Source organism: Budorcas taxicolor, chromosome 11 (genome assembly GCF_023091745.1).
Source record: "Budorcas taxicolor isolate Tak-1 chromosome 11, Takin1.1, whole genome shotgun sequence".
Lineage (NCBI taxonomy): Eukaryota > Metazoa > Chordata > Mammalia > Artiodactyla > Bovidae > Budorcas > Budorcas taxicolor.
In genome coordinates, this window is record NC_068920.1 from 165,763,180 (window position 1) to 165,783,208 (window position 20,029).

Here is a 20,029-nt window from a genome sequence, read left to right on the forward strand (position 1 = left end):
GCGGGGAGAGCGGGCGTCGGGAGAGCTGCAGCCGGGAGAGTGGGCGTCGGCAGAGCTGCAGCTGGGAGCGCGGGCGTCGGGAGAGCGGGCGTCGGCAGAGCTGCAGCCGGGAGAGCGGGCAGCCGGGAGAGGGGCATCGGGAGTGCGGCCGTCTGCGGCCACTGGCCCTTTGCAGAGGCCGGCTTCCCAGCCGCAGACGACAAGGAGCCTGTCTGTCTCAGAGTCAGTGAAATGCCTTGTATGCAGCCACATTGGGTATTAATTGTGTTTTCCAAATTTAGGAACTTTTTTTTCTGTCAAGGGGAAAAACAGACAAAAGAGGGGAAAAAATATGTGAGATGTTGAAAGGATTCATTCTTTCTTTCCCAAGTGTCTTGATGACTGGCTTGTGAAATTGATACGTGGTAATAGTTTAAAATTAGGGGGTGCGGGTGGGTGGATAGCCCAGCTGGCATTGGTGCCCGCGTGGTTCTCGGGGCAGAGGCCGCCGCTGGGCTGGACCCTGGGCATAGGCCGTGGCCTGGGCCTGCTCTTTGTTTCCCGTAAGAGTGCCTGCAGACCTTAGAGAAGGGCTTCACGACGCCTTTGTTTTTTTTCCTCTGAATTTTATTTTCTTCTGTGTTCTGTTCTCTTATGAAGAAATTATTTAATATTTCTCTTTTTGTTTCAGGAGTATGATTTCATAGGGCAGAGAATATTGCCTTTTGAAAATGTAAATCACCATCTCAAAATATCGGAAACCCAGGGTCCTTCTGCTTCTTGCTGATTCTCACAGACTCAGTGGAGGGTTGCCAGGTTCAGGAAGTCAGGATACAGGGTGCCCAGTTACGCTGGAAGTTCAGGTACACTTACTGATGCTGAAACATGACTTGTCGTTTATCCAAGCTTCCGATATCGCTGGATGTCCCTGTGTTGGGCAGCTGGTAGTGCCTGTTGCCCTGGTGGCTGGACCTGCAGTTGGCTTTACACATCAAGCATGGGATCGGATTCTGTCTCACCTCCTGGGATGCTTTTTTCGCTTAGGGTTTGGTTTTTCCAGTAGTCGTGTATGGATGTGAGAGTTGGACCATAAAGAAGGCTGAGTGCCAAAGAATTGATGCTTTTGAACTGTGGTGTTGGAGAAGACTCTTGAGAGTCCCTTGGACTGCAAGGAGATCCAAGTAGTCCATCCTAAAGGAAATCAGTCCTGAATATTCACTGGAAGGACTGATGCTGAGGCTGAAGCTCCCATACTTTGGCCACCTGATGCGAAGAACTGACTCATTGGAAAAGACCCTGATGGGAAAGATTGAAGACAGGAGGAGAAGAGGGCGACACAGGATGAGATGGTTGGATGGCATCACCGACTCGATGGATGTGAGCTTGAGCCAGCCCTGGGAGATGGTGAAGGACAGGGGAGCCTGTTGTGCCGTGGTCCATGGGGTCGCAAAGAGCTGGACATGACTTACCAACTGAAAATGATTGTGTATATCGAAATTTGCCCATTGGCATCTAAGTAAGAAACTTCACAGAGCTTTCTGTCTTTTTTCTCCAGGCACGTCAGTGCCTTAGATAGGATGTGACACGGATGTTCCGAAGGGTGGAGTGTGATCTCCTGGGAGAGGAGGTCAGGCCCAGCGCGGGGCCGGCGTGTGTGGGGTGGCTCTGCGCCCTTCCCCAGGGGCGCGCTGCTGCGCCCTCCTGGGCAGACTTTGTCCCCCTCCCCGGTGCCTTTCAGCCAGGTCTGATAGGGGTTGTGTTGGAGGTGTGAAGAGGTTGAAGGAGGGTCCGTCAGTGCCTTAGACCAGGTCTGGTGTGAGGAGGTTGCAGGAGGGTCTGGATAGGCTGGTGGGGGGCTCCTCCTTGGGCGGTCCAGGCACCGCGGGCGCCAGCCCTAGTTTCTGTCGGAAGCGGCGGGTCACTGTGTGGGAGCCAGGTGCGGGGCTGAGCCTGCCGCGCTTGACCCAGGATGAGGCTGGGGCCCGCCTGCTCTCCTGTGGCCTGGAGGGAGCGCGCTCGCTGCCGAGTCAGGGGCTCTGACGGTGGACAGAGGGCTGCGTCTCGGCTCCGGAGACCGTGCCTCTGTGAACGCGGCGTCCGTGGTGCAGCGCTGCACCCCGCCCTCAGGACCCCAGTCGCCCTTTCAGGCTCTCCCCTTGCTGCCACCCTGTGGCTGTCTGCTTGTTTGGAAGTCTGCGTGTAAAAGGCTCTTTGACTGAATGAAGCCCCAGAATCTCGCACGCCCCAGGCCCTGAGAAGATCCCGTTTTCAGTCTGGGTTTGGGAGTTAGAGGTGAGGTCTGCTCGCAGAGTTCCTGGAGTCTGGGCAGGGTGCTGCAGGTAGCGGGGAGCAGACCTTGGGGGCAGCTGTCTTTCTGGAACTGCCGTGTCTTGGCGGCGTGCTGTGCGAGAGCCGAGCGGCATGCGTGCGGAGCGCACGCGTGCTGAGCACACGGCCGCCGTTCCTGCCGTGTGCGGCGCACTCTTCGCTGTGCTCAAGCTTGTGCCTTTGCCAGCCGGAAGGTCTGATGCTGCGGACGCGTCACAGGTCTGGGTTCCTGGTGGTTGTGCGGGTTTGACTTTGTGTCTGTCTCCCAGGGAGGAGGTGAAGGAGCTAGGGCCCCTCTTTCTTGGGACACGTGGGTCTTGGCTGGAGGTGGGACAGGTGAGCAGGTGCGGAAGGAGGGGAGGAGAGTGGAGGGCTTGTCCGCAGTGGGGGCGCCTCTCCTCCCGAGGCTGGCGCACTGGGGTTCCGGGCCCATGGGGCCAGGGTCACAGGCTGTAGGAAGCTGTGACCCGTCAGTGACGAGGCCTGAGGGAGACTTTCGAGGATTTCACTGGAGGTTCTTCCAGGAAGAAGGCCAGGCTTTGGGAAACAAGTGAACTGCCGGCAGGCCCTCCCCTGTGGGTTCTGTGCTCTGGCCTGTGCGTGGGGGGAGTGGCCTGGCGGGCTCTGGCGTCCGCGGCTGCCTTGACCTGGCCACAGCCTGCACCGCTGCGTGGTTGCTCGTGTGTGCGAGCGTGTTTCACTCTCTCACAAACAGGTCGGTCAGTGCAGTCGCTCAGTTGTGTCCGACTCTTTCTGGCCCCTCGGACTGCAGCACACCAGGCCTCCCTGTCCGTCATCTTCCAGAGTCTGCTCAAACCATGTCCGTTGAGTTGGTGATGCCATCCAACCATCTCATCCTGTGTTGCCCCCTTCTCTTGTCCTCAGTCTTTTCCAGCATCAGGGTCTTTTTCAGTGAGTCAGCTCTTCACATCAGGTGGCCAAAGTATTGTAGCTTCAGCTTCAGCATCAGTCCTTCCAGTGAATATTCAAGGTTGATCTCCTTTAGGATGGACTGGTTTGATCTAGCAGTCCAAGGGATTCTCAAGAGTCTTCTGCAACACCGCAGTTCAAAAGCATCAATTCTTCGGCGCTCAGCTTTCTGTATGGTCCAACTCTCTCATCCACAGAGAAGGAAATGGCAACACACTCCAGTATTCCTGCCTGGCGAATACCAGGGACAGAGGAGCCCAGGGGGCTATAGTCCATGGGGGCGCACAGAGTCAGATATGACTGAGAGACAGCACCTCACATCCATACACGGCTGCTGGAAAGACCATAGCTTTGAGTAGATGGACTTTTGTCGACAAAGTAACGTTTCTGCTTCTTATGGTCATAGCTTTTCTTCCAAGGAGGAAGCATTTTTTAATTTCGTGGCTGCATTCGCCATCTGCAGTGATTCTGGAGCCCGAGAAGGTAGTCTGTCACTGTTCCAGTTGTTTCCCCCTCTGTTTGCATGAAGTGATGGGACCGGATGCCATGATCTTAGTTTTTTGAATGTTGAGTTTTAAGCCAGCTTTTTCACTCTCCTCTTTCACTTTCATCAAGAGACTCTTCAGTTCCTCTTCGCTTTCTGCCATAAGGGTGGTGTCGTCTTCATTTCTGAGGTTATTGACATTTCTATCAGCAGTCTTGATTCCAGCTTGTGCTTCATCCAGCCTGGCGTTTCGCGCGATATTCTCTGCATGTAAATTAAATAAGCAGGGTGACGTTATACAGTCTTGACATACTCTTTTCCCAGTTTGGAACCAGTTCCATGTCTGATTCTAACTGTTGCTTCTTGACCTGCATACAGATTTCTCAGGAGGTTGGTAAGGTGGTCTGGTATTCCCATCTCTTAAAGAATTTTCCACAGTTTGTTGTGATCCACACAGTCAAAGGCTTTGGTATAGTCAAGAAAGCAGAAGCAGATGTTTTTCTGGAACTCTCTGTCTTTTTTGATGATCCGCCGGATGTTAGCAATTTGATCTGTTGTTTCTCTGCCTCTTCTAAATCCAGCTTGAACATCTGGAAGTTCTCTGTTCACGTACTGTTGAAGCCTTGCTTGGAGAATTTTGAGCATTACTTTGCTAGCATGTGAGATGAGTGCAGTTGTGTGGTAGTTTGAACATTCTTTGGCATTGCCTTTTTTTGGGATTGGAGTGAAAACTGACCTTTTTTTAGTCCTGTGGCCACTGTTGAATTTTCCAGATTTGCTGGCATATTGAGCGCAGCGCTTTCACAGAATGGTCTTTCGGGATTTGAAATGGCTCAAGTGGAATCCCATCACCCGCACTGGCTTTGTCTGTAGCGGCTCTTTCTCAGGCCCACTTGACTTCGCACTCCAGGATGTCTGGGTCTGTGAGTGATCATGCCTTCGTGGTTATCTGGGTCATTAAGATCTTTTTTGTATAGTTCTGTGTATTATTGCCACCTTTTCTTAAAATCTTCTGCTTCTGTTAGGTCCAATCAGGTAGATGATTATAAACGGAGAAGTCCTAATTTAAAGTCAGATCATGGCTGAAAACTTTGTTTTAACCCATCATTTTGTTTTGCTTCGATCTGGGACAGAGCTAGACGAGGCTGAGAGAAGTGAAATCATTTCTCTTCTGTGAGCTTGTGACTAAGTGCTGCTGTTCCTTTTTATGCAAAACTGGCTGCTGGCAGCTTGAGTTTTAAAGGCACAGCGGCATTAGAGGAGAGGCTCGCACAGGCTTTGTTAGGTAGAGGCTTGTGCAGACATTTCAGGCCCAGAGAGTATTCTTTTTCTCTGGAGCGTCTCTTTCTGTTCATCTGACGGGCTGGTTTGTCCTTCACTGGAGACCCGCCAGCACCTCAGGCTCCAGCCCCGTGAGGACCCTCGCCCTCTCGTAGCCGTGTCCTGCCCACCTGCCTGTCCGTCCTCCCCCCTGCCCCACACCGTGCGTGCCCCTTCTGCCCGGTGCCCCCAGCAGCAGTGCTGGGCTTTGAGTGGGGACGGGTGTAGCTGAGATCCGCGCTTGCCCAGGCCTGGCACGCCGTGTGTGTCAGTGTTCCTGGGTGCCTTTGGGTAGATGCAGGGTGAAACGGGTTCACTCTGGCATGGTTAGAAGGTGTGTTACAGAATATCCTTCAAACAGACCTTTTTTCGGGGGAGTTATGAACCTTAATTTTGTGGGCAGATGTCGCTGGTGGCGGTGGTCGGAGGTGGGTGGTTTGTGCTGAGTTCGTGGGAGTGCTGGGCTGTGCAGCTGTGCCCGCTCTGGTTCGTCTCCAGACGCCCCATTCTCGCCAGCAAGGACCCCGGGGCCCAGAGGTGGCGTCGGTGGTGGGACTGCAGTGGGGATGAGCTCGGTCCCTGCACCACTCAGTGCCACCGTCCTGACTCCTGCTCAGGTGCCGACGGCACAGCTCTGGCACCGTCGGTGAGGCTGCCGGGTGAGGTCCCGGAAGGGCCTCTTAGAAGGGCCTCGGGCCCCCGAGGCCTCCTGTTTCAGGGAGGGTTGACGAGTGTGGGTGGTGGGCGGTGGGGGGCAGCTGTGACGGGCTGAGGGGTGCCGGGGTCCGTCCACGTGAGGCCACGGTTGGAGACGAGGTGTGGTCCCACCCCGCCCTCGGTGGACAGTGGGACTTTGGGGTTCTGGGCTGAGGCAGCTGGCCCCCCTGCCCTACCTGGTGGGGTGGGTCATGGCGGCGTTACTGAGGGGGCAGCCAAGGACGCTCCCGGGAGGTGACGCTCCCGGGAGGTGACGCTCCCGGGAGGTGACGCTCCCGGGAGGTGACGCTCCCGGGAGGTGACGCCTGAAGTCAGGTGCCGACGTCGGGGCAGGCGGGTGAGCTGTGTGAGCGTTGCTCACGGCCCAGACCTCGCGGGTCGGGACCCACGTGCGGCCTCAGTGCTGGTCCTGGGTGTCCGGAGATCAGGTCCCCCCGGGGGCCTGACCGGGCGCCACCTCTCCCAGCCTGGGGTCACCCAGCTTCTCGTTTTCCCGACTCAGGAAAGGCAAACTGAGACCCCTGTGCTGACTGAGGTGAACGCAGCAGTGGCTTCTGGCTCCTGGGCCCGCTGGCCCCTCGGTCCCAGTCCCATCCGTGTCTCTACGTCTTGGTCCTGCGCTTTCCGGGACATGGATCCCTCAGCCGCGCTGGGGCCTGTGTGTGTCCTGGCCCCCGTCCACACGGGGTGCAGGCGCAGAAGCCGGAGGAGCCCCGATGCACGTGGGTGTGGTGTGAGCGCTGAGCACCCTGGGCTGTGGGCTCCGCGTCGGGCGCCGTGCCCTTCACCCCCGGCCGCCCGGGGCAGGGCCCCGCCCTCAGCCGCAGGAGCCATTGTCCAGTGTGCCAGGGTCCTGGGGACAGAGCCTGCGCTCCTGCCGCAAGTCCTCGCTGCCGCCTCCGCCCTCATGCTCGGCTTTGGCCTCTGAGCCCGCAGTGCACGGCTTGCTTCTCATCTGAAGGCTTTTTTAGCTGCTTTTTACGACAGTTTATTTTGAAATAATTTCAAACATACAGAAAAGTTCCAAGGTTAGCACAGTGATGCCCGTCTATCTTTACCAACCTCCACTCTGTCCTTCACATGTGCCCCCGTGTGAACACACCCACAGGCACGTGTGCAGTGTCTCTGCACTGCTCGGAGTCAGGTCCACCTCTTAACGCAGACGAGGGCAGTCCTTCTGAATCACTGTCAGAACATGACGGTGCAGCTGTCTGGTCTGCACACAGCTGTCACAGTAACCGCACATGGACCCCCACCCGTTCACTGCGTGTACAGCCGTGTGGTCACACGAGGACACCTTCACGGTGCCTGGTCGTTGCTGTGCTTACAGTCCTCTCGCGGTCACACGTGGTGACCTGTGGACACGACGCTGGTCTCTGTGTGTATATTCAGTCATCTCGTCACGTGTGGTCATGTGCGGACACAGCCCCCAATCTCAGTTGTTACGTCGTCACACGTGCTTACACGTGGATGGGGCACCCAGTCACTGTGTGTACAGTCGTGTTGCCACATGGACACAGTGCCTGTCACTGTATGTACAGGCATCAGTGGTTACACGTGGTCACCCCTGGACACGGCACCCCAGTCATTGCACACACAGTGGTCATGTGGACACGGCGTCTGGTCACCCTGTGCACAGCCATTGCGTGGTGACGCAGAGATGGCGCCCGGTCGCTGGGTGTGCACGGCCATTGCGTGGTCACGCAGAGATGGCGCCCGGTCGCCGTGTGTGCACGGCCGTCATGTGGTCACGCAGAGATGGTGCCCGGTCGCCGTGTGTGCACAGCCATTGCGTGGTCACGCAGAGATGGCGCCCGGTCGCCGTGTGTGCACGGCCGTCATGTGGTCACGCAGAGATGGTGCCCGGTCGCCGTGTGTGCACAGCCATTGCGTGGTCACGCAGAGATGGTTCCTGGTCGCTGGGTGTGCACGGCCGTCATGTGGTCACGCAGAGATGGTGCCCGGTCGCCGTGTGTGCACAGCCATTGCGTGGTCACGCAGAGATGGTTCCTGGTCGCTGGGTGTGCACGGCCGTCATGTGGCCACGCAGAGATGGTGCCCGGTCGCCGTGTGTGCACGGCCATCATTTGGTCACGCAGAGATGGCGCCCGGTCGCCGTGTGTGCACGGCCGTCATGTGGTCACGCAGAGATGGTTCCCCGTCGCTGTGTGTGCACGGCCGTCATTTGGTCACGCAGAGATGGTGCCCGGTCGCCGTGTGTGCACGGCCGTCATGTGGTCACGCAGAGATGGTGCCCGGTCGCCGTGTGTGCACGGCCATCATTTGGTCACGCAGAGATGGCGCCCGGTCGCCGGGTGTGCAGTCGTCATGGTAACCTCTCAGGGTGCTTTCGCACTCTGCCCGGGGACTTGCGGGGACTCCTGGCTCCTCTGGTGTCCAGCTCCCTGTCTTCCTTACCCAAGGGCCTGGGCTGCTTTCCAGAAGCCAAGGGCTGGGTGTCAGGAGACCAGAGACCTGCCCCTTTGTCCGTGACGACCCGGCGTGAGGAGAGCCTGCAGGTGCCCCCGGTACCTGAGGACAGTCTTGCGGGAGATACCGGGAGACTCTGTGAAGCTCGTGTTTCTCGTGAAGCTCCTCCACGAATTGGAGTGGCGGCTTCCGCCCCCAGCACGTCTCGCCGTCGGTGGGTGGAATCCCGGGTGAGGAGGAGCCGCCCTGCTGCGCTGCCAGCTGCTGTTCCTGTTGCTCGCTTGATGGGCACGAGCCCGAGCAGGCTTCAGGGCTTGGCGATGGGCACGCAGGCCCGGCGTGCTGCAGGCCACGGGGCTGCAGAGTCGGACTCGGCTGAGCTGACTCGTTTGTCAACGCTGGTGTTCACTCAACCATCGTTCCCGTCGTTACTCATTCTGAGGCTCAGATGAATAACACGCGGGAGCTGCATCCCGCCAGTCTGTCCTGGTTCTTGGACACGGCCCGCCAGCTTTCGGTGCTTCCTTCTTGGGTTAGCCCGAGGTTCTGAGCTGCTTTGTGCCCCGGCTGCCCCAGCCGGTCCTCTCTCCCGTGAGCCTCGTCCTCTCCATGGAGGCAGCACATGGGATGGTTTCTGTGCGAAGCCCCAGGGCCCCACGCTGCTGGAGCAGCGCTCTGGAGCACTCTGGAGGCGCTCCCGGGGTGGGCTGAGGCTCCTCCTGCGGAGCAGGGCCGGGCTTACCTGCCATCTCACCCCGTGGGGATTGTCACAGCCTCTGCCTGGAGGGGAGCCGGCAGGCCTCAGGTCTCAGCCCGCATTCTGCTTGGTTCGGGTTTTGTTATGGTTTGGGCTGGGTGTTCCCTGAGTGCACGTGCTGGGGGCAGAGGGCTGGGGTGTGCCAGGTGTGGATCGTCGGGGAACAGGTGTGGCCGCCTGAGGGGGTGTGGCTGGGTCTCCCAAAGTAGCAGGTCGGTGGCGGTGGCGGGTGGCGGGGGCCGGTGGGGGTGGGGGCCCGGCCTCAGGGTGCGGAGCACGGGCTTGTTTGCTGGCCGAAGGCTGGTTCTCCTGATGAGGAGGGCGTGTCAGGCCTTCCCGTTGGGATCTTCTCCTGCCTCCTGGGGCCTCTGGCTTTCCTTGGTGCCTGTCCACGCTCTGGCTTCCTAACTGCGGTGGGGCCGTGTGGCTGGCCAGCGACAGCAGACCAGGCTGTCGTCCAGGCCCCGAATGAGGGGAATGCAGGCTATTGAGAGAGCTGGGGAAGATGCCCACAGCTGTGCCCCCCTGATTGTATCCTCACAGCCCTCCGAATGTCACACCCTCACATTCCTCACCCGTCACACCCTCACAGCCCCCCTGTCACACCCTCACGGCCCCCCACCACCCCCTCACAGCACCCCCGTCACACTCTCACGCCCCCCGTCCGTCACACCCTCACATCCCCCACCCGTCACCCTCACAGCACCCACCGGTCACACCCTCACGTCCCCCACCCGTCACACCCTCACACCCCCCCCCCCCGTCACACCCTCACAGCCCCCCGTCACACCCTCATGGCCCCCACCCGTCACACCCTCACAGCCCCCCACACTTGCTGAAGATTAAGTGTCTGTCTCTTCACCCCTGGCTGGAACACAGCTCCCGGGACTTGGCTGAGAAAGGCCCCTGTGGCCCCGAGCACAGAGGTCTCTCTGCTGTCTCGTCTGTTGCTGTTCGCCGGCTCCTGGGGGGGTCACCCCCGCTGTCCCTGGTCCTGTCACCCGGGCCCTGCTGTGCTCCGCGCCCCCTGGACTGGCTTCCCCGGCACAGGACAGGCGCTCAGGATCGGGGCCGGCCTGCAGGCCCCTGAGCCCGTGGACTGAGCTTGCCCCTGTAACGGGGCGCCCCGTGGGAGCGGCTGACCACCCCGGTGCCAGCAGCTGTGTGTGGTCTGGGGGCCTGGGCTCGGCAGTGCTGCCGGCCCCCCCGTGCGTGTGCATGTGACTCATAGAACAGCTGGTCCTCGGTCCTTAGGGGTCTTCAGGGACCCCAGCGTCCCCCACTTTGGAAACCCCTGGGTTCCAGACCACTGGTCAGGCCACACGTCCGGAATCTGGGAGTGCGAGGGCGGGGCCCTCTGTTGCCTGGAGTCTCCCGGGCCTGTTGGCAGCACTGGCCTCTCCCCCTGCAGCCCGTGTCGTGGGCGTCCTCACGGGCCTAAGGGGCCCAGTGCGCCGTCCTTGCTGGGCTGATTCTGATCTGAGTGCGACGCCCGTGGGCCGGGGTCCTCTGGTGGATTGCGGCTGACGACTGCTTCTCTTCCTCAGGCGGTTCCGGCGAAGGGGGAGACCAAGCAGGACTGCGGCCTGGGAGCCGAGCTGCCGAGCGAAGGTAAGGGCGCCAGGGCCGCGGGCCTGCAGGGCGGTCCCTGGAGCGGGGCCCTGGGCTCCCGGCCTGCTGGGAGGCAGAGGTCCCAGTCCCCAGGGCACCAGGGCCAGCAGGGGCGGCTGCACGAGGTGCCTAGACTTGGAAGCCCCCCGAGTTGCCCAGCGGTGGAGGGAGGCTGGCAAGGGCCTGGTGCCCAGGGAGCCTCTGGCTGCCCTGCATGGGGCCGCGCTGGGACCGACCGTGGGAGGTGAGCCCACTGTCCCACCCGAGCCTGCCGGTGGCCCTCCTGAGAGCAGCGTCCTGGCTGGACGGCAGCACCCGGGGCCCGCTGCACTCCTGCCCCGGGTATCTGCCTGCCTCTCGGCTGGGGACGAGACCAGGTGGGGGCCGAGGTCACCCGAGCTTGTGGCTGTGGACGCCCAGCCGGGTCCTGGCCTCGGCATGCAGACGCCGGGCCGAGCCTGCTGTGTGCGGGCATCCACTCCACCAGGCGCAGGCTGGGCCATCTTGGCAGACATGCAGGGAGACGGGGGCCGTTGTCCTGCGGGGGCCCGGGGCGCCCTGTCCAGTGGCTGAGCCTCCCAGGACGTGGCCTCAGGTGGCCTGCTGGCGGGGAGCACCTTGGGCCCCGGGCTGGCGGCCACGTGCATGTGCGTCCCGAGCTGTGACGGGGACTCCGGTGGCCCTGCTCCCTCGCGGGCGGCGTCTCTGTCACCTTTCACATCCACGGGGTCCTCTTTTGTGACCGCGCGTGCATGCCCGAGGGTGCCTGTGGGGGATGCAGAGTGTGGGCCCTGGGCCAGGGCTGGCAGCAGGCAGCCTCACGCTGGGAGGAAGGACCCGGGGCCCAGGCCACAGGGCAGGGTCGTGTGGGCAACGGCACGTGATCAAAGCACGTCAGATTCCAGGAGAGCTGCTGGGGCTCTGGGGCTGGGTTGGGGGGCTTGGGGGCCCTTGCTTCCCAAGACTGTCTTGGAGCCCCACCCCTTCCCAGGTCGGAAGCCGGTCCTGGGGGCCAGCTCCTGTCTGCCTTTGGTCCCAGGTGCCTGGCGTGCGCTGATGGACGGACATCCGTGGCCCTGCCTTGCTTACTGCCTCACTCGCGCCTGGGGGTGCAGCCCACAGCCCCTCTCTGCTGTCTCCAGCCACCCACCCACTGTCCTGCTGCCCCTCTGCTCCCGTGCAGGACCCCTGGAGCCCTGCCTTGGCGCTCTCCTCCGGCTGTGCTCTCCTCTCCCCTGGCATGCTGCCGTCCGTGGGCTCCTCCCCCCTCCCCCCTCCTAGGCCTTTCCCTAAAGAGCTCGAGGGTGCGTGCTGTGGGCACCTCCTCAAGCGCGGCCCCTGAGCCCAGCCCTGGGCTCCTCCCGGGAGCCTCCAGACTGGTTGCCGAGGCGGCTGCCCTCCGCCCATCCCCACAGCACCGGCTCACCGGCCCCATCTTTCTGGTCAGAGCCTCCGGGTTTGGTGTGTCCCCCTGCTGACTGCTGACGCTGAGCATTTCCTCTTGTGCTTCTTAGCTTCTGTATATCTTCTTGGCAGAAATGTCAGTTCAGATACTTTGCCCATAAAATTGGTTATTGATTTTTAAAAATTTTATGTATTTTTAAATTGAAGGATAATTGCTTTACAGAGTTTTGCTGTTTTCTGTCAAACCCTAACACGAATCAGCCATAGGTTTACTTATATCCCCTCCCTCTTGAACCTCCCTCCCATCTCCCTCCCCACCCCACCCCCTAGGTTGAGTTCCCTGAGACATACAGCAAATTCCCTTCGGCTATCTACTTTATATATGGTAATGTAAGTTTCCATTCCCTTGTAGCTCAGTCAGTAAAGAATCTTCCTGCAGTGTAGGAGACCCGGGTTCAAACCCTTGGGAAGATCCCCTGGAGAAGGAAATGGCAACCCACTCCAGTATCCTTGCCTGGAAAATCTCATGGACAATGGAGCCTGGTGGGCTGCAGTCCACGGGGTCGCAAAGAGTCGGGCACGACTGAGCGACTAATACTAATACTTAATGTAAGTTTCTACGTCACTCTTTCCGTACATCTCACCCTCTCCCCCCTCCCCATGTCCGTAAGTCTGTCCTCTGTTTCTCCGTTGCTGCCCTGTAAAAAAATTCGTTAGTACCATTTTTCTAGATTCCGTATATATGTGTTAGAATTTACCTTTCTGACTTAACTTCAGTCTAGGCTCATCCACCTCATTAGAACTGACTCAGATATATTCCTTGTTATGGCTGAGTAACATCCCATTGTGTATATGCACGGCAGAGCCTTTACCTGTGCACCTGTCGATGGGCACCTGGGCCACGGGCGGAGTTCCTCACGCTGGCCCTCGGCATGGGGTGGGCTCCTTGCTCCAGCTGTTGTGAATAGCGCTTCAGTGACCAGTGGGATGCGTGTGAGCTTTCCAGTTTTGGTTTCCTCGGGGTCCATGATTAGGAGTGGGGTTGCTGGGTCATGTGGTGGGTTATTGATTTTTATTGATGAATTGTCAGAGGCTTTTCAAAATACATTTAAGATACAAGTTCCTTATCAAATGCGTGGTTTGCAAATACTGCCTTCCAATCTGTACTTTGGCCACCTGATGCGCAGAGGATAAAATGGTTAGGTAGCATCATCAGCTCAGCGGGCGTGAGTTTGAGCAAACTGGGAGATAGTGGAGGACAGGGGAGCCTGGCGTGCTGTGGCTCCTTGGGGTCGCAAAGGGTCAGACACGACTTGGTGACTGAGCAACAACCTGCAGGCACTCTCTTCCCTCTCTTGACTGTGTTCTTGGAAGCACGATACGCAGTCCGGCCTATCTGGCTTTCTCTGGTTGCCTGCGCTTCTGTTACAGCATCTGAGAAACCGTTGCTTCATAGAAAGTCATAAAGACTTACATCTGTGTTTTCATCTTAGGCTTAGATCTTGGCTACGTTTTCAGTTAATTTTTGTATATGGTGTGAGTCAAGGGTCCAGCTTCCTTCTTTAAGTTGCTCTCCCTGCGCGTTTTAAAGTAAGGTTTTGGAGTTCCTCAGTATACTGATTGGAGCTTCAGTTAGGGTATCATTGAACTTGGAGGGTTAATTTGAGGTGACACGCATCTCTGTATTTTTGCCACCTCCATGGAGGCCTTGCATGATCTTGGTTAAATTTTATATCCTATTTTATAGTTTTCTGCTTTTGTGAATGCTATCTTATTTTTTCTCATGTTTTCTTCCCCAAAGTTAAGGCTGGCGTAGGAAAATGTCCTTGTCATTTGCACTTGATTTCCGGTCTGGCAGCCTCTGCACCCCATGTGTGCGGGAGAGCTCGCCCCTTGTTGCCAGGCCTCTCACTTCATCTCTGCTCTTGTGGAGCCACCTGGGACCCCACTCTTGTGTAAACCTTAGTGGTGTTACTAGGCGTCCTGACATTGTTTCTGGTCTTACGTGGAATCCGTGTAGCGTTTCTGAATAAGTTTACGTTTGCAGTAGATTGGCACGCGGGCTTCTCCAAGCTGAGTAGGTTTTTCACCTATTCTGTTTTGCTGAGGATTTTAAGAAACTAATAGCCATTTATCGATTGAGATTGTACCTACTGCACTTGCGCTTCTCTGCTCAGGCCGTAGCAGTGAATGCAGGCCTCGCCCCAGGGGCTAGTGCTGCTGTGATGGGCTTGTGGAGGCGCTGTGCTGTTACCTGGGGACGGGGCTGGTGGGTGGTGGGCTCCTGGACATGACCTCTGTCCCCTGCACCCAGTGCTGGAGCTGCGGGCTTTCTCCTGCTGGTGGCACGTGGGTTGCTTTGTTTATCAAGCTGTGGAGGAGATGAGCTTCAGAGACCAGAGGTTTGTTAAGCTCCTGACCGACAGACGGAACGCGTCCTGTTTTCTTTCAGGTCTGTTCTTGGGCAGCGGCTCCGGAGACCTTGTTTTCTGTCTGAATCCTCCCCAGTTTTGTTTTCCAGCAGTGACTTTGTTCCTGGAGGATACTACATCTGTGTCACGTGTTTGAAGCCTTTTAAAAAGTATTTCACAGACAAGCGGGTGTTTGTTTCAAGGACCGTGGCCCTGCCCCCTCCTCGGTTGGGGCTCGGGGCAGACTGCCCTCCCTCCCGGGGACAGGTCGTCACCCACTCCATCAACTCACTGTTGAGACAGTGACTGTGCTGTGCTTTGTCTGTAGTCCGTCTGAAGTCAGATGTTTGTCCGTGAAGTAGACAGTTTCCTGTGAGCACAGCAGTGGGACTCTGTTGGGGTCGCAGGTGGGCACCCCTGACTCTTGTTCTCTTTCTGCAGGGTCACCCATGGCTGCTGATGACGGCTCAGCGGAACAGCAGGGAGGGGAGGCCCCGGTGGCTGCAGACGGGGAGACCAACGGGTCCTGCGACCAGAGCAACGCCAGCGGCCACGCGGCTGCTGTGAAGCACCCTCAGGAGAGCACGCGGGGCAGCCCGCAGGAGGGGGCCGGCCCGGGGGCCCGGATAGCGGAGAATGGGATTCTGGACAGAGACCCCGAGCTGGGGAGGCAGAACCACATCCGCTCTGACGGCTTCCCCCAGAGTCCTGTCGTCGGGAGCAACGGCTACTTCCTTGGCAAGGCCCCCTTGTCTGAGCCGCCACTGCGGGTGGCCAGCGCCCTGGCCTCCTCCCTGCCTGGCCATGCGGCGAAGACCCTTCCTGGTGGGGCTGGCAGAGGGAGGACTCCCGGTGCTTTCCCCCAGCCGCCGGCTGCTGTGCCAGCCAAGCCTGGGGAGGGCAGCAAGGACACAGAGGACAAGAAGGCCCCGGCCCCGGGTGCCGACATCAAGGTCCACAGGGCTCGGAAGACCATGCCGAAGTCCATCCCGGGCCTGGTAACACGTCCCTGTTGGGAGGGCCTCTCCTGTCTGTCTGCTGTTGGTTTCGTGGAGGGGAGAGGCCGGGAAGAGGGCATCACTCGCCAGGGTTGCCAGCTGGGTCCTGGCGGGTGATTGCCAGCCTGTCTGCGGGGCTTCCCTTGGTGTGCCCAGCCCACGGGTTGCTCCTCCCCCTCTTTGGGAGTCACTTTCTTGGGAGGCTCAGAACCCACCCGTCGTCTCCCTGGGGAGCAGGCAGTGGGGAGGGCAGTTAGGCCTGGAGCTGCTGAGAGCTGCCAGCTCCCAGGTGTGCAGTTACACCCCGGAGTTCCTTGGGCGCGTCGCCTGCTGGTTCCTGAGGGCCTTCCGTGGCCCCCCCGCGGCCTGACGCACACCTGAGGCTGAGGGTTCTGCGGCGTCCCCAGCACCTCCTCCCGGAACCACCCCCACCACCACCTCTTCTCCAGCCCCGCCCCCAGCGCCTCCTCCCCAAGCCCCGCCCTCCCATCCCTTCCTCCCCGAGCTCCGCCCTTCCATCACTTCCTCCCGAGCCCCGCCCCCAGCGCCTCCTCCCCAAGCCCCGCCCTCCCATCCCTTCCTCCCCGAGCTCCGCCCTTCCATCACTTCCTCCCGAGCCCCGCCCCCAGCGCCTCCTCCCCAAGCCCCGCCCTCCCATCCCTTCCTCCCCGAGCTCCGCCCTTCCATCACTTCCTCCCGAGCCCCGCCCCCAGCGCCTCCTCCCCAAGCCCCGCCCTCCCATCCCTTCCTCCCGAGCCCCGCCCCCAGCGCCTCCTCCCCAAGCCCCGCCCTTCCATCACTTCCTCCCGAGCCCCGCCCCCAGCGCCTCCTCCCCAAGCCCCGCCTCTGCAGCAGCTCATTACCCTGTCCGTCTCCCTCCTGTGTCCCCAGCGCTTCGGTCTTGGTGGTCCTCTCACGCGTTGATGTTTTCCATTTTGACAGTTTTTTTCATATCCAGTGTATATGATTAGATTTTAAGTTAAGAATATCTGTGCTCTCCGTTACATTTCTGTTTTATTCCTCAAAGGATAGTTACAGGTCTTCTGTAGTCTTGGTTGAACTGCCGTTTCCTCACGTGGGGCTCTGCTTGGCCTCGGCGCCTCTTGCCCGGGCGGTTTCCCTCCGAAGCCTTCCCGCCAGGAGTGTGCCCACCTTGGTGCTATGGCTCGCTGTCCCCTGCCCACCCCCTGCCTTCTGTGGCTGGGCCGGAGGTGCTGGGAGCTGGGCCACTGCCCATGCAGTGGCTGGCCCTGGCACGGCTTCTGCTCTTTGCAGGCGCCAAAACGTAAAAACCCTTTAACTAACTCTTCTCAGGGAGCCACACAGGTGGTGCAGAGGGACCTGGGATGCTACCCAGGGCACAGCATCGTGGGCTTGTGTGCCTACCTGGCACCACGAGGCACCCTCTGTGGTCACCCCACCATCCCCATCCTGCATGTCTGTTGAGCATCATTTCAGATGTTCCATAACACAGGATTGTGTTTCTTTCCTCACTCTGCACCCCCGACCTCGGCAGGCTGTGTCTGCAGGGCCCTCCTTTGCACGTTGACAAGTTGTGTGTGTTTCATAACGCTCGCCTGTCCGGGGGTATTTGGCAGGCCCTCAGTTTTGGGCTGCACCATTACAGCCTCGCTGCACGCGCGTGCACGTTGCGCCTGGGCCGGCGCCCCTGCTCTGGGGGTGTCGGTGTGCTCCCTTGTCAGGTGCTGGCTTGCAGCCAGGCTTCATCCTTGCGCTTCTGAAGACCTACAGTCTCTTTAAGGAAAAGTTGTTCATTTTGATGAAGTTCAACCTAAACAGTTCAGTTCAGCTCAGTTGTGTCCAACTCTTTACTACCCCTGTGGACTCCCTGTCCACCACCAACTCCGGAGTTCACTCAAACTCGTGTCCATTGAGTCGGTGATGCCATCCAACCATCTCATCCTCTGCCGTCCCCTTCTCCTCCTGCCCCCAATCTTTCCCAGCATCAGGGTCTTTTCCGATGAGTCAGCTCTTCGCATCAGGTCGTCAAAGTAGTGGAGTTTCAGCTTCAACATCAGTCCCTCCAGTGAACACCCAGGACTGATCTCCTTTAGGATGGACTGGTTGGATCTCCTTGCAGTCCAAGGGACTCTCAAGAGTCTTCTCCAATACCACAGCTCAAAAGCATCAATTCTTCAGCGCTCAGCTTTCTTTATAGTCCAACTCTCACATCCATATGTGACTACTGGAAAAACCATAGCCTTGACTAGATGGACTTTTGTTGGCAAAGTAATGTCTCTGCTTTTAATATGCTGTCTAGGTTGGTCATAACTTTCCTTCCAAGTAGTAAGCATCTTTCAGTTTCATGGTGGTGGTAATTTTGGAGCCCCCCAAAATAAAGTCTGCTGCTGTTTCCACTGTTACCCATCTATTTCCCATGGAGTGATGGGACTGGATGATATGATCTTCGTTTTCTGAATGTTGAGCTTTAAGCCAACTTTTTCACTCTCCTCTTTCACTTTCATTAAGAGGCTCTTTAGTTCCTCTTCACTTTCTGCCATAAGGGTGGTGTCATCTGCATATCTGAGGTTATTGACATTTCTCCCGGCAATCTTGATTCCAGCTTGTGCTTCACCCAGCCTGGCGTTTCTCGTGATATACTCTGCATATAAGTTAAATAAGCAGGGTGACAATATACAGCCTTGACATACTCCTTTTCCTATTTGGAAACAGTCTGTTGTTCCATGTCCAGTTCTGATTGTTGCTTCCTGACCTGCATAAGATTTCTCACGAGGCAGGTCAGGTGGTCTGGTATTCCCATCTCTTTCAGAATTTTCCAGAGTTTATTATGATCCACACAGTCAAAGGCTTTGGCATAGTCAATAAGGCAGAAATAGAACTTATATAGCATTTTTCTGTTAAGACTGTGTTTTTGGTAGCATGCCTAAAAGCTCTTTGGCCAGCCCTAAATCCTGAAGATTTTCTCTAGTTTTCATAGCTTTTCAGTTTTATGTGAGCTTTAAGTATATGTATGTGTGTTAGTCACTCAATCCTGACTGACTCTGTGACCCCATGGGCTGTAGCCGGCCAGGCTCCTGTGTCCGTGCGGTTCTCCAGGCAAGAGTACTGGAGTAGACTGCCATTCCCTTTTCCAGGGGGATCTTCCCAACCCAGGGATTGAACCTGGGTCTCCCGAGTTGCAGACAGACTCTTTGCCACGGAGCCGCCAGGGAAGCCTGAAGCGCGTGACCTGTCGTGGGTTAGGTTTGCATTAGACTTGAGGCTTAAGGTGAAGTTTATTTATTTGCCTACCGTTTTTTGGACCATCATTATTGATTTTAAAATGCACGTCGGAAGATTCTACGTTATTTATATATCTCATTGAAATTACGCTCTGACCCCATCCCCACTTCTAGAATTCTGCTCTACTGCAGGTTATCCCGAAAGTGTTGACTGTCGCCGTCGCGTTCCTCCAGGGAAAATAAGCGGTGTGAAATTCAATTTCAAGAAACGCCTCTGCCCATAGCGTTCATCTGAGGGTTAGCTGTGTTCTGTGGAGTTGCTGTGATTGCTGTTAGCACACAGTCAGTTGCAGCACTCATCATTCTGTTGGCAGTTGCTGAGCACACTCAGGCTGTTGCAGGGAAAGGAAAGAGAAGGGTGCTGAGGCTTCAGAAGCTGATTTGCTGAAGGCCACGCTCACCTCCTTCACACACTGGTAACTCCTTCTGCTTCCCAGAGCCCTGCGAGAGGAAGGGACTGGAGCTGTGGAGACTGGGGGCCCTCCTGGCTCCCAGAGCCATACCTGGCCTCTCCCGACTCCTGGCTTTTCTGCTCTCCAGACCCTGCTCAGTCTTGTTCGATTTTCTCAGGAAAGCATGTTTTATTGAAAATTGACTTTTGAAAACAAACATGTTGCATGTTTATGACAAGAAATCTATCTTCCGTTAAAAGTTTAAAAATGCAGGGTTTTTCACAGCTGGGCGGCCTCATGTCCCCACGCGAGGCAAAACCAGTTTCCTTTTGGATGGTGGTGTTCACACCATCAGACTCACCAGCTCAGGGTTACATTAGCCCCTGTTCACACAAAGGAGGTGAGGGAGGCCCTTGGGTCCCATGCCGGCACGCTGTGTAGACCGGCTCCCTGACTGACTCGAGTTCGCTCTTGAACTGTGGTGTTGGAGAAGACTCTTGAGAGTCCCTTGGACTGCAAGGAGATCCAACCAGTCCATTCTAAAGGAGATCAGCCCTGGGTGTTCTTTGGAAGGAATGATGCTAAAGCTGAAACTCCAGTACTTTGCCCACCTCATGCGAAGAGTTGACTCACTGGAAAAGACTGTGATGCTGGGAGGGATTGGGGGCAGGAGGAGAAGGGGACGGCAGAGGATGAGATGGCTGGATGGCATCACCAACTTGATGGATGTGAGTTTGAGTGAACTCCAGGAGATGGTGGTGGACAGGGAGGCCTGGCGTGCTGCAATTCATGGGGTTGCAAAGAGTCGGACACGACTGAGCGACTGAACTGAACTGAACGTGTAATTTACCATTGTAGCCATGTTTAAGTGCCCAGCCATCACCCTGTTGTCCCAGAGCTTGCTCATCTCCCCGAACTGACCCTCTGTCCTTGCTAGACTCACTTCCCTCCCCCCCCCTCCAGCTCTGTCTCTGCCCCACCCCTGCTGCACAGAGACACAGACAC

At 57.7% G+C, this 20,029-nt stretch overlaps 1 protein-coding gene across 2 annotated transcripts in view; it reads left to right on the forward strand.

Annotated features, from left to right (window-relative positions):
- The window catches only part of EHMT1 (euchromatic histone lysine methyltransferase 1), a 110,851-nt gene that overhangs the window by 35,209 nt on the left and 55,613 nt on the right, over positions 1-20,029 (forward strand). For both annotated transcript variants that reach the window (XM_052649717.1, XM_052649718.1), the window contains exons 2-3: positions 10,493-10,556; positions 14,813-15,369. In XM_052649717.1, the coding sequence (XP_052505677.1) occupies positions 10,493-10,556; positions 14,813-15,369 (621 nt within the window). The remainder of the gene's footprint in view (positions 1-10,492; positions 10,557-14,812; positions 15,370-20,029) is intronic.